The sequence below is a fragment of the Astatotilapia calliptera genome, chromosome 17, assembly GCF_964374335.1.
Source record: "Astatotilapia calliptera chromosome 17, fAstCal68.1, whole genome shotgun sequence".
Taxonomy (NCBI): domain Eukaryota; kingdom Metazoa; phylum Chordata; class Actinopteri; order Cichliformes; family Cichlidae; genus Astatotilapia; species Astatotilapia calliptera.
Window position 1 is genome coordinate 16,516,853 of NC_137438.1, and position 14,363 is coordinate 16,531,215.

The 14,363-nt window shown below is 39.5% G+C and overlaps 1 protein-coding gene across 7 annotated transcripts in view; it reads right to left on the minus strand.

Annotated features, from left to right (window-relative positions):
- Positions 1-14,363, minus strand: part of eps15l1a (epidermal growth factor receptor pathway substrate 15-like 1a) — a 48,050-nt gene that overhangs the window by 12,982 nt on the left and 20,705 nt on the right. For 2 of the 7 annotated variants that reach the window (XM_026147968.2, XM_026147976.2), the window contains exons 15-24: positions 14,025-14,057; positions 12,071-12,143; positions 11,065-11,226; positions 10,559-10,756; positions 9,616-9,795; positions 8,976-9,081; positions 6,544-6,594; positions 4,330-4,466; positions 3,883-3,946; positions 2,512-2,654 (exon numbers count right to left, since the gene is read on the minus strand). In XM_026147968.2, the coding sequence (XP_026003753.1) occupies positions 2,512-2,654; positions 3,883-3,946; positions 4,330-4,466; positions 6,544-6,594; positions 8,976-9,081; positions 9,616-9,795; positions 10,559-10,756; positions 11,065-11,226; positions 12,071-12,143; positions 14,025-14,057 (1,147 nt within the window). The remainder of the gene's footprint in view (positions 1-2,511; positions 2,655-3,882; positions 3,947-4,329; positions 4,467-6,543; positions 6,595-8,975; positions 9,082-9,615; positions 9,796-10,558; positions 10,757-11,064; positions 11,227-12,070; positions 12,144-14,024; positions 14,058-14,363) is intronic. The other 5 variants (XM_080292166.1, XM_080292164.1, XM_080292168.1 and 2 more) reach the window with 3 other exon arrangements.

A 14,363-nucleotide genomic window follows, 5' to 3' on the forward strand; every position in this document is an offset into this window, starting at 1 on the left:
ACCAAAGTAACAAAGGTCACCATCAGTAACACACTACAACGGCAGGGAATCAAATCCCGCAGTGCCAGACGTGTTCCGCTGCTGAAGCCAGTGCATGTCCAGGCCCGTCTGAAGTTTGCCAGAGAGCACATGGATGATACAGCAGAGGATTGGGAGAATGTCATGTGGTCAGATGAAACCAAAGTAGAACTTTTTGGTATAAACTCAACTCGTCGTGTTTGGAGGAAGAAGAATACTGAGTTGCATCCCAAGAACACCATACCTACTGTGAAGCATGGGGGTGGAAACATCATGCTATGGGGCTGTTTTTCTGCCAAGGGGACAGGACGACTGATCCGTGTTAAGGACAGAATGAATGGGGCCATGTATCGTGAGATTTTGAGCCAAAACCTCCTTCCATCAGTGAGAACTTTGAAGATGAAACGAGGCTGGGTCTTCCAACATGACAATGATCCAAAACACACCGCCCGGGCAACAAAGGAGTGGCTCCGTAAGAAGCATTTGAAAGTCCTGGAGTGGCCTAGCCAGTCTCCAGACCTCAACCCCATATAAAATCTGTGGCGGGAGTGTTGCTTGGCGACAGCCCCAAAACATCACTGCTCTCGAGAAGATCTGCATGGAGGACTGGGCCAAAATACCAGCTACTGTGTGTGCAAACCTGGTAAAGACCTATAGTAAACGTTTGACCTCTGTTATTGCCAACAAAGGTTATGTTACAAAGTATTGAGTTGTATTTTTGTTATTGACCAAATACTTATTTTCCACCCTGATTTACGAATAAATTCTTTACAAATCCTACCATGTGGATTCATGGATTTTTTTTTCACATTCTGTCTCTCACAGTTCAAGTGTACCTCTGGTGCAAATTACTGACCTCTGTCATCATTTTAGGTGGGGGAACTTGCACAATCGGTGGCTGACTAAATACTTTTTTGCCCCACTGTACATTACTGTACAAAGGCTTGAACCAACGCTGATGAGGCTTCAGCAATGGGTCAACTGAAGGGCCAGATGCATTTCTCAGGCCTCGTGACACGTATTTGTTAGTTTTCTTCGTATTTCCTAAGGACGTGAGTTTCAGATACTGGTCAGCTTCCTACCAGTATTGTTTTTTTTTGACCAGCCACTTGTTTTTGTCCTCCACTTTTCCAGTTTCCTAAAGCCAAGGTATGGCAAGTTTTATACAAGTAAAACTGTTGAATCGTTGGGATTCATGAAATTAGGCTAAAGAAATTGGAACAAATGGTGTGTTTTTGTGACAGGCTGCTAATAACCTGCTGACAAAAACATTTCCAAGTGTTATGTGTTGAGTTAGGTCAGTGTTATGTGGCTTAACACATAACACAGACCTACAGAGGAAACACTCCTCTGAAATTCATCAGGTACAAGACTGAAACTCGACTGAAAATAAGGGGAAAACTAAAAAAAAGAAAAAGAAATAGTTTAAGGCTTCAAAAAGCCTGGAAAACTATTGTTAAAACCACTTAAAGAGATCAAACAAAGTCTGGAAGAAAATATAAAGGAATGAGCGATAGCTAATTTAAATTCAATTTCAAATCAGTTTTATTCATATAAGGTGCTTTATATTGTAAAGACCCTACAATAATATAAAAAACAGAGAAAACCACAATAATCATATGATTATTATATGTTATTGTATGTATGCCTTCTGATGATACTGCCTAAGGGAAGCATGTGTAATGTAATGGAAACTGTGGAATAACTAACCTTAGTGTGTAAACAAACATAAACAAACTGAAGTCTATATTAGAGTCTCAATATCAATGGTACTGAAAGTAGCTGTACATAATGATACGTCTGTGGGTTAAAAAATGCTTGGCTCAACAGAGTTCTGACCTTCTGTCAGCCTGGCTGCAGTGCTGAAGGAAAACTTTGTTGTTTTCTTCGATCAGTGATGAATTGTAAGTTCAAGCTTTACAGAGGGCTTTTTTATTGTCTGAAACAGAACAAGACTTGTTCTAAATCAGATAAAAAGTCTGAGAAATCAGTTGATGATAGATAAAAAATAAAACTGGCTGTTGAGTTTTCCGAATAAAGTGGACAAGGAAAAGCATCAGGCTTTCAAATAAATTATTCTAGTAGTGTGCTTTGGATGAACAAACACCACTGTGCATTGTAATAGGAATGGAGAGAGCCAACACCCATAAGGGAAGCACAGTACTGTTTAATTTATAAAAAGTTTACAAAAGCTATCACTAAAAAATAAAATAAAAAACCTGGCAGCTGCCGGTTCTACCCCCTCAGCCTCCTAGTAGACACACTTATGGTATCAATTTAAAAATCCTAAGCTACTTGAGTAATCACATTCACAAGATTGACAGAAAACTTGAAAAATGTTCACTTTTACCATTACAATACAGCATTATTGTAATGGTTTAATTGACTGCTTTAATTTTGTCAATATGTTTTCTTTCAGAGTCCATGTAATGAGTGGGATCTGGATATATTTGGTAGAGGGTTTATTTTCAAGATCAGGTTCACCTCCCATACCTTCTGGTAGTCTGGAAGCCAGGTGGCCCTTCCTTCAAAAGGGTCTCTGGACTTCGACATGTGGCTGAAGTCTGCAAATCCAACAGAAGTGTTACTGCTGTTGAATGAACTGCTGCCAAACGGGTCCAGTGTGCCAAAGAGGTCTGAAAATGACACAGTTACACTGAATTTATATCAACAATCTCAATGTACCTGGAAGTATTAGGTAGGGCTGGGATCACATATTTCCAGATTTTCTATATCTGCCAGGATACCGTTCACACTGTTATAAAATTTTATTGATGCTCCACATTCCCAGTTTACATTAACTACCTTAACCTTTTTTCAAAGCCATCATCAGGTTAAATTGCTTTGTTAAGATGAATAGATTTAGAATGAAGAAATCATGCTGTGTTGCAGTCTAGATTTTCAGGTTTAATTAAAAGGGTTTAACAGAAATATGTTTCCCAGTCACCTGCCTCCTAGATCAATCTGATTTGTTGTCAGTATGTTGTTGATAGTACATATCAACAGGAATTTTCAAAAATATGAATATAAAAGGTTTATCTGAAAATGTAAACGCTAAAGAAACTCAAGTCTGCACAGCACCAGAAAAGCTTTCAACTTTCTGATAAAATAGAAAGATAGAAGTAATAGAGAAGGAATAGAAGGGCATACAAAACCAGGCAGTCATATCATAGGTAGACTGTAAGTGGAATTAGTCACTAGTCTTTACTCATAATGTGAAAAAGCAGGATGAATTCTGAAATTTGCGTGAAAAGGGAAAGACCATCTCTGAATCGAGGAGGGGGCCTAAGGGTACATCTGTCACCATCTTACAATGCTGTGATTGAAGCCATTCCCCAACTCTGCGAATGGTACAGAGAGTACCATTGATCAGTGGGATTAAATCTGAGTTATTAAGTGGACTTAGAGCATTGGGTAAGCAACATGACACATCTTCTGTACAACCTGGGTTTTAATAGGCAAATTAACATGGTGCTCTTCAGCTAAGTAAATAAGTGTGGTGAGAGGCTCAATTTGCTTCAATCACTGTGACAGTCAACTTGACCCATAGAACAAGCATGTTTGTATAGACTACACTCATATCTCAGCAGAGAACACACAGTTTACTGAAACAGGTCCAATGGATTCATAAAGGTTTGTTAAAACATGTTTGTGTCAAAAACAAACACTAAACTGAAAAAAATTCCAAAATTGACTCCAAGCTAAACTCAAAATAGAGCTTAGGTCTGCTGTACAATGGTGTATCTGGCCAAAACTGTCCTTTTTGGATATTATACAGCACAGAGAATAACAAGTTCTTTTATTCTGTGGTTACAAAAACTACACGATGTCCAAAGCTATTGAGGAGGAAGTATTAAATCATACCTGATCCTTTAGGTTTTTGATGGCTTGAAGAAAATGGGTCACTGCTTGTGAAGGTAGTAGGTTGCTGCATAAAACAGAAATGAGAGAAATATATACAAAAGAATACAACGTTAATTGAAAATGTATTCTAACTACAATGTTTATTGAGGGGGTTTTCCATGTACTTATTAATGCATTAATTATTATTGGTCTTTTTGTTTGTTTATAATGCTGGAGTAAACTCTACAGTGGGTGCAACTGAACCAGAAATCTCCGAGGTTCTTATGGAAACCTTCAATCTAAATGAAAATATAAATTAATATAAATTGACTGTTGTTTGTATTGACGATTGTAAAAACTGAGATCTAACGCTAAAATAGAAACAGAGGGAGCAAACTAAACATTCTGATCCCTTCTTGGGATAACCAGATATACATTACAAATCCACCTTTGAATCTCAACAAGTACCTTGGAGGGTAAAGTGGCACTTTTACTGAAAGGGTCTGGACTGGAGAAGGGATCCATCTTTGTGGTTTTCTTGAAGAAGTCTTCTGATGAAGCCTTGAATGGATCTGTCTCTTTGAAGGGGTCTCCTCCAAATGGATCTACAGCAGAAATGAACTTGAGCTACTTAAACTCTGTTTCTTAAAACTTTCATTGACCAGAGACATATGCATGTGGTACAACATATACAGTTTTGTCCTGCTGAAACATGCACAATCTGCAGTGCTCAGACAGAAGAGTTGAGGGGCCAGCTTCACTGTGGCTGTCGGATGGGTACACCAGGGACATTTCCGTGGTGAATTAACTATGGCAGCTTCCATTCGCACCATCCAGCTCCAGATACAGTGCAGAGCCAGGCACAGTGATGTGTGTAGCCACTTGTGGGAACGTGGTTTTTGACTGTCATGGCAGCCTGTAGCTTCTCTGCTGCACAGTGAAGCTCGGGAAAAAAGCGAGTCCCGTTGTATTGGCCAGCTACCGCAGTGCATGCATGCGGATTCCCTACAACCCAACCAGAATTCTGCCTCCCTCAGATTTCTTTCTTTCTTCCTTTCTTTTGTTCTTTCTTTATTTCAATCAATCCATCATTCCCAGCCACCACAATGGGCAAGACCAATGAGCTGCCAAAGGATGATAGGGACAAGACTGAAGACTTGGTAAACAAGACCATCAGCAAGAAGTTTGAAGAGAAGGGGAAAGCTGTTGATGTGGTTATTTGGAAACGAACGAAACATAAGATTATCATCAATTGCCCTCAGTCTGGAGCTTTGTGCAATATGTTGCCTCATGGTGTGAGGATGATCATTTGACAGGTATTGGATCAGCCCAAAACTGCATGGGAGGAGCTTCTTAATGATCTGAAGGCAACTGGGACCTCAGTCTCCAAAAAACACCTCTGGTAAGACACTACAATGTAATGGATTGAAGTCTTGCTGACTATGACCCCTAGAACACCATCCCCATGGAGTTGGAAACATGCCTTGGGGTTGTTTCTGTCCTAAGGGTACAGGACTTGACCACATTAAGGGGCCAGTGGACAAGGTCCTGTATCCCCTTTCCTCAGACGGAACACTGCAGATGGGTCTTCCAACATTATGCAACTAACCAGTCTCCAGACCTCTAGCCTCTATCTGTGGAGGGAGCTAAAACTTTGAGTTGCCAAGCTGCAGTCAAGAAACCGCAAGGATTTAGAGAGTAGTACGTCATGTTTTGCTTTGGGATACTTACTTCATTCAATGACTCATACAAAATTTATAACTTTTGTGTAACGTTTTTTTCCTGGAGTATTGCCTGATATTCTAAGTGTCAATAGTAGCAAGTTCTTTAATATTTATATGCATATTTATATTAATACCTCTGTTTCTATACTCATTTTATATGAGTGCTTGATGTTTGCTGCTATCACGACTCAATTTCCCTCTGGGATTAATAAAGCCTCTCTGATTCTGAACAAAGATTAGAGAGTGTTCATTCTTTTGCAAGTGTGAAAGTTACAAATTGACCAGGGGCTCAAATATGTTTTTTAACCCACTGTATGGCTAAGTCTAGCCAAGTGTAAACAAAAGCATCAGCAGATAGGCATCATAAAAACATCAAACCAAAGCATGGACCAAAAGGTCAAAACAAACACAGTAAGTATTCCAAGAAGTACTTGGAAAGAGCTCTGAGTAAGTAAATATAATCAATGAGTTGGGAGGTTGTTTTGGGATTTTTTTTTTTTTTATTGAGGTAGTCTCTCTATGTTTAAAAACCTATAAGAAATGCAAACGGCTTACAAAAAAGTGCTTCTATGAGGGTTGTGGTGGGAATGTAATTTGTGTTTCTGCCGGTCCATGTAGTGGGAATGTACTCAAGCTGAGTAGAAAAGTGTCTACTCAAAGGTACAGCCCATTTAATATTTCAGTAAAAAATACACACTTGTGGTTGTAAAAACAACCCCCCCAAAAAATATGCTACATGATAGATTTGTAAGGTACATTCCATGCGAATTATTGTAATTCATTTAAGGAAAAAACATGCATGCATTCTAGTAAATGCTAAACCTGTTCAATGTAGTGTGCACAACAGTTTTAGTGCAACATTTTAAGTGATGAAATATTGCAGTTTATTTTCTGCCCCAAGATTAAATTACCTCTCAAAAAAGAAAAATTATTAACCTTTCTTCCCTGAAGTAAATACCTGTGGGTACTGGAGGCTGCTTTGCAAAAGGATCATTCTGAAAAGGGTCGCCTACAGGAGAGGAATCAAGCAAAGAGGGAAAGGCAGGAAGAAGACAAAAGACAGTCATAAATTAACTCAAGCTGGAAAATATAAGCTACTAGGAGGAAGACAACTTAATACACATAAAGCAGTAAACGCAGATTGAGGAGTAGAGAAGAGGAGAGAGGAGAAGAGCGCGTAGAAGGGATGAGACCACTTACCAGGGCTGGATCTTAATGACCATAAATATTCAAAGGATTAAAAAAAACCAGTTCTTTTAAAATGAACTGCTTGCTGGATTCTGAAACTTCTGTGTTTTTAATCATTTGACTGCATACAAGATCCAGCAAAAGAATTAAAAACCCTCTCATTGTATTTGTATTAGAATCAGGTTTTTTGAAGAAAACATTTCATTAAATGCAAAAATAAACAAATATAGCAATGCCAAATAAAATAAGTCATACACACAACTTAAACTAAGGTATAAAATAAAGTAGTTTTTACTCTGTACTCTTGGGAGGCTTCCTTACATTAAGAGGAGCCAAAAACCTCTGATTATTATATCTTCTGGTTGACGTAGATTTGATGTGTATTCATTCATTTATAGACATCCACCTTATTACATTCTGCACTGGGGAAATTCACTTGTTACAGCAGCACAGGGAACAGGAAGAAAAGGTGAATCAGAGTTATATTAAAAAAATTTAAAAACCCGAAATACGATACTATGGGCAGGTGATGGGCAGGTTGCTATACCACCCCTGGTTACTATACAGCAGGATTTTTCATTTTTATATCTACATAAAATGCAGTGGGATAAACAAAATACATGTATTTTTAAACACTATTTATCCTGTGTGGGTACTGTATAGTCCATCTGCTGTTTGGATGAAGGACCTACAACGGCCCTCAGACCTACACCATAACAGTCTACTGCTTTAGGAGCTGCTCCACAGTGCAGGGGGTGAGTGGTGCTGTACATAAAGGACATTAGTTTGGCTAACATCCTTCTTTTGGCATCATTATGAAGGTCAAGGTCAAATGCTTGGGCAACCTAGATACTCATGTCCCCCAAGGCCTAGTATATCAATGTGAAATTGGAAGAATATCCATAAAAGATGGTTTTATTTGTTTTCTCAATACAATGCCCTACGATGTCATAGTAATGCCATGAAAGGCTGACATCGTCATATTGTAACACAAACAGGCTGACGTCAGAATGTTGTAATAAAAACATAAAAACATCTACGTTTTTGTACAGCCCTTGGCCTTTGGGGGGAGTTGCACAAACTGAGTGCTCTTGTTTTAACTTCTGTAACTTGACTGTGTCATGACTGTGGATGAAAGGAGCAACTATAAAGTTTGCTTTTATTCATGTTCAGTCAAAGAGGTGCTTTGATTAAAAACTCAGCTTTTTCCCAGTAACGTGTTTTATGGCAATTACAGTAACAAACACTGCTGGAAAACTGGAAACTAGAATAAAGTCTTTTTTCGCTCAACCTGAGCTCACGGTCTCTATGGCAACTCTGACAGCATTGCCACTGATTATTGATCATTATCACTTCCACAGTCAACTGTCAGTTTTATTATTGGGATGTCAGCAACTCGGGGTGAGCGGATGATGAGGCACATAGTAGACAGAGGTCGCCAACTTTCTGCAGTCAGTTGCATCAGACCCCCAAACTTCAAGTACTCGTCAAATCAGATCAAGAACTGTGCATAGAGAGCTTCATGCAATCTATTTTCAAAGCTGAGCAGCAGCTTACATGCCTTGCATCACCAGATGCTGTGGTGTAAAGCCCACTGCCACGGGACTCCACAGATGTTCAAACAACATCATTTATCAAATCAGTTTTCAGAAAGACAGGTGCTGCCTATACTGTATCATGCTGAGATATTTGTGGGTTGCCGTTGACAGCACCAACTGTTGCCTGCTGTTTAGCCTGCAAGTTGTTGCTCACCACAGTCACCAGCCTGCCACTCTTCACCTAAACCCATGCCCACACTTTGATCTTCATGAGGGCTGGATGAACTTCATCACCAGAGTCAAAAGTTATCCGGTTTACATGGTGTATAAACCATTGTTGTACTTAACTTTAAAAAATATTGTAATGGGTCACTCCAATACATAAATGCCTATATTAAAAGAGACTATGTGTTGTAGTCTCATGTCGGTATTACTGTAGGGTCCACCTTACAATCTAAAATGCCTTGAGGAGACTGTTGTTGTGATTTGGCGTGATCCACACACTCATCAATCATCTTTAGACACTCATTCACCCATACTCCCAACATGCAGTGCAGTAAAGAGAGGAGAGGATAGCAGAGGAGAGGAATAAGCCACTTGTATTAAAAGATTAAGAGGAACACTTAGAGATGGTGATGCAGTGAAAGTTAAGGGGGATGACAACCTTTGAATGGGTCTGTTTTGAAGGGGTCTTCAGACTGGAAGGGGTCAGTGGGAAGCCCCTGAGGTTGACTGTTAAACACAGATGGCTTCACTTTGAATGGGTCCTCCTGTGGAAATGAGAAAGCCAAAGAGAGAGAGAGAGAACAGAAGCTTTTATCATCTCTTCTGCTGTGGACAAACAGAATATTTAGATATGTATGCATGATATGTATAGGTTTTATTTCATTTGTTGTATTTGTACGAGTAATGTGAGCACATATCATAACATATACATCCATGGGATCAGATTCACTACAGCTTTATGCGTTCTGTCACACAAGCTGTATCTTTGCTTGTCAAAAACAATATAACACTTGGTTGCATATGCATTTAATAGAAGGTCATGTAAAATTTAAGAAGGCATATGAATGAAGTTTGCTTAAATACTTGTGATGGCATACAAGATGAGTTAAAAAGAATTAAAAAGAAATCCACACTACAATTGTGAATATGGAACTTCACAAATGAAAAAGGTAACAACGATCGGGCACAACAAACGAACACCAGGTCTACCCAGGACTATAAAACCAAATCCTATGACCTTAATAAATGTTACACAGCACACTGGAAAATAAAAGCACACCTCTATCAAAGATCCTGACCTGTACTGCTCTCACCATGGCTGGAAATCCTCCATTCTCTCGGTCACTGAAGCCTTCACTCATGTCAGCCAAGTTGGTCATGCTGCCTCCATGGTTTCCATTCAAGGTGCTGTTGTACTGCTCAATGCTTTTAGACACTTCCTGTTGACTATCTTGAATCTGTGAGAGCTTGCTGCGAGCCTGCAAGGTATACATACAAGCAAACCGTTAAAAACAACAACAACATTTCCAGAACATTTCCAGTGACACTGGGCTGGTGTGACACTGGTATAACATGTTCCTCTGTGTGAAATTCTCATTTAAATCATACAGTAAAAGTGCAATAAGTTGAGTTAATTTAAAATGAATAGAAATTACTGAAAGTTTGCTTCCAGGAAACACTGATCAGTTTCTTTAAGCTGGTTTCAAAAAGCTTTTCTTGTCTTAAATATGTTTTCCTCATTACGAGACAGTTTGGCCAAGATGAAAGGCATTGTCTATTATACACACACACACACACACACACACACACACACACACACACACACACACACACACACACACACACACACACACACACACACACACACACACACACACAGCACAGAAATAATGTTTTTTGGCATAGCTATGAAAAACACTGCTTAGAGCAAAAAAAAGGTTTCCACTGAAATTGTACAAATATAATACAAGAACTGAATTCAACATCAACTTGTGGATGTTATAAAACAATAATGGAAACTGCACTATGTGTGTGTGTGTGTGTGTGTGTGTGTGTGTGTGTGCGCGCGCGCACAGTGGCTGGCAGGAAACAGAAGACACACCACACCACAGCAGCTGAGACAAACATACACAATTGGTTCCTCTGACTTAATTGACAAGATAAAGAAATGGATTAAACATTCTGGTGGTGCCCCCTGTTGACATTCTTTAGACATACACATTAACAGGACCTATGCCCTACCTGGTTGATCTCATCCTGGGTTGCTTTCAGAGACTTGATGATGGTCTCTAGTTGAATCTTGCCTGCGGCCAGGCTTTGCTCCAGCTGATTCTCCTCTTGTTGCAGCCGGCCCAGGTCAGCCTTGGCCCGGCTCAACTCTTCTTCCTGGTTTAGCAAGTCTGACTCCTGGGAGTGGATTTGAGTCTGGAGGCTTGAGATCTGAAGGCAGAAAACGGTGGCATAAAGAATTGGGTCAGAGGTTAAAACCTGCCAAGAGACCACTCTGTGCTCGTTGCTAATTATTTTACATTAATCTGTTTGATTTCTTCTTTTCTTCTATTTTGCATCATGCTAGTTATCTCAAGGTAATTTTGACTTCAACAAACAAACACTGAAAACAGCATATTAGAAATTGAATACATTAATTTTCAGGTATTTTGATTCTGTGATTGTTGTAGAATAACTGAGGCAGTACTCCACAAAGGGGAAACTTCTACATTATCAGCATCCTTCTCTCTCGCTCTTACCATCTGAGACTCTTCCTGGCACTTAATCCGGACTTCATTCAACATGTCTTCTAATTTGTGTTTCTGCTGGTCCATCTCCTCCAGCCGGTCCTGGGCATCTTGTTTCTGAGCTTCTAACTCCTGCAGGCTGGTTGTCTCTCTGTCCAGGTCATTCTGCATTTCCTGATAGACAATAACAACTGTTGTTGTGATTTGGCGCTATATAAATAAAATTGAATTGAATTGAATTGAACTGAACTGAATTGAATTCCAGATATGCTGCCCTGTACTTCAACAAAACTGGGCTGGGTGAACACATTCCCTGATACCTCATTATATTTGCTGGGCTTCAAATTTCTCTGAGTGGATTGCAATAGAGATCTTTCTGGGAAAGCTAGGAGAGGGAGAATGTGCTTCTATATAAATGAAGGTTGGTGTCACAGTGTTGAAAAAACCACAAACCCTCATATATTGTATATATACACACACTTGATCAATAAAGCTGATTCTGAGGCTAACAGCTCTTTGGGAACCACCTTGTTAGTTCAAAATTACAATTCTACACATGTTAAACTGTGTTGTTTTTGGACATTTTGTAGATTCACCTAATAACATGGGAACAAATTATTTCTCTTCGTAACAAACTGATAGTAACAAAGTACCTACAGATACAATTTAAAATTGGTTCCTTTAGTTAGGTGCTTTTTTTTAATCCTTGAATGACTCATAGTTCAGTGTTAAGTGGCTGAACAAATAAAAATAAATATTCCCCTGAAAATGGTCAAGAACTGTACTGAAAATGAGTAAAAATGCAGTCAATGTTCAAAGAAAAACTTTAAAAGGCCTTGAGAAAGCCTATACAAGTACTGCTCAAGGCCAATTTAAAAAAATAAATAAAACATATTACAATATAAAGAAATGAACGGTGGCTGAGTATTATACACGTACATCAAGGACAGAGTGTCTCAATTTTATGTTGAGTCCACATCCAGTTGCTACCAACTGACAAAAAACAAGCTGTCCTCACCTGCACCTCGGCACTCTTATGTCTGATAGCCTCCTCTGCTTCCCTGATGTCCTGCTCAAGAGTGTACTTCTCCCTGGACAAAACCAGAAACATTCACACAAACACAGGCACATTGATTTTCTTATTTTAAAGGTTTATAATATGTATATAAAATAATTACAGAATAAGAATAAATAAATGAAAAGTGTATTTCACTGGTGCCAATTTTAAAAAAAACTTTGTGTGCAACTTGACAGAAGAATCATATAAAAGGTATTTTTATTTCCCAAAACAAAATAAGTACATCTATGTCTGGCAATGGATTCAGGTCAGGCCAATGTGTTGTTACATGAGGCCGGGCATTGTCAGGCACCATGAGGAGCCACGGACCCACTATACCATGTCTGATAATGGGTCAAAGGATTTCCTACTGATGAGTAATGGTAGTCAGGGTGCTGTTGCCTAGCCTGTAGAGGTCTATGCGTCCCTCCATGGATGGATTTTGCACTTAGACTGCAGGCTTTCTAGAGTATTTAAATGTAGAATGGGACGCAGAGCCTTCAGCTTTCAGGCCCCTGTCCTGTGGAACCAGCTTCCAGTTTGGATTTGGAGGGAAGACATCCTCACTACTTTTAAGATTAGGCTTAAAACTTTCCTTTTAGATAAAGAATACCGTTAGGGCTGGATCATGTGACCTTGATACTTCCCTTAGGTTGCAATAGCTCTAGGAGGCTGCTGGGGGATTCCCATGAGGCACTGAGTTTTGCTGCTGGGGGAGTGTTTCCTCTTCACACTTTTTTTTTTCACTTACTATGTGTTTAAACAGCTCTCTGCATTTAATTATTAGTTATTATTAATGTCTGGCTCTCTTACACAGTGTGTCTTTGACCTGCCTTCTTCCCCTAACCCCAACCAGTCGCAGCAGATGGTTCTTCCTTTTATAAGGGGTTTTTCTATCCGACTGTCACCAAAGTGCTTGCTCAGAGGGGGTCATTGTTGGGGTTTTCTCTGTTTACTTTGTATTATTGTTGGGTCTTTACTTTACAATATAAAGTGCCTTAAGGCAAATTTTGTTGTGAGTTGGCAACACATAAATAAAACTGAATTGAGCTGAACTGGACATGCCTCTCATCACCATTGTTGACCTACTCCTAAATTAAACCTGCTCCCATCTATGAAAAACATCGGACGTCAGTGGTGGACCTGCAATTCTGGTATTCTGTGGAAAATGCTCTTCGGGCTCCGTGGTGCTGGGCAGTATAGGGCCTACAGCTATTGTATTGATGCCCGTTTCTGATTGTGTGGTCAGAGATATTCACACCAGTCATTTTGTAGGGCTCATCCTGTTCCTCCTTGCACAAGGGAGCAAACGCCAGTCCTGCTGATGGGTTAAGGACCTTCTTTAAGCCCGTCCAGCTTTCCTAGAGTAACTGCCTACCATCTAGAATCCTCTCCATGTTCCTGGAACTGTGCTGGGAAACATAGCAAACCTTCTGAGAAGGGCTCATATTGGTGTGCCATCATGGAGGAGTTGGACTACCTGTGAAACCTCTATAGCGACCAGGTATTGCCTCATGGTATCAGTTGTGACCCTGTCCCTAGGCAAATGCATAACTAGTGAAAAAACATTCAGAAAACATAAAGAAAAAAAATCTCAGTGGTCTCTACCTGTAAAACCACTCCTGTTTTGGCAGTTGTCTTATTGTTGCCCCTCTAGTGCACCTGTTATTAATTTCATTAACACCAAAGCAGCTGAAACTGATTAACAACCAACCTCTGCTGCTTAACTCACCAGATCAATTAACCAGAAATTTAATTGCACTGATGCTATATTCTGTGGGGTTTTTAATATGTTTTTGAGCAGTATTTAAACATTACACAACAAAAAGATAGGTAAGATAGACACTGCTCACTCTGTGTCATTTGAATGCAAGTCCATTTTAGTATATTTAGTAATAAGTAGCCAGTTTGTTACCTGAGAGTATTCCACTGGGTATAGGCAAGAGTGCTGACGCAGCATAGTGAATAAGTAGTGAACAAACAAAAAATTTGATAAAATACATGCATCAAAGGAAGAGTGGATAGCTGTGTGTTTGGCTGACTGGGTGGCTAAGTAGGTAGATGGATGCATGGATGGATGGATGCATGGATGGATGGATGCATGGATGGATAGATGGATGGGTGGATAAGCAGGTGGGTGAACTAATGAAAAGCAGATCTGTGTAATTATGTTTATGTCAAAAGTCACACATGAGGGGAAACATAATCACAAGCAAATTAAAGTAAATTCAACAACCCATGTGCATAGATCTCA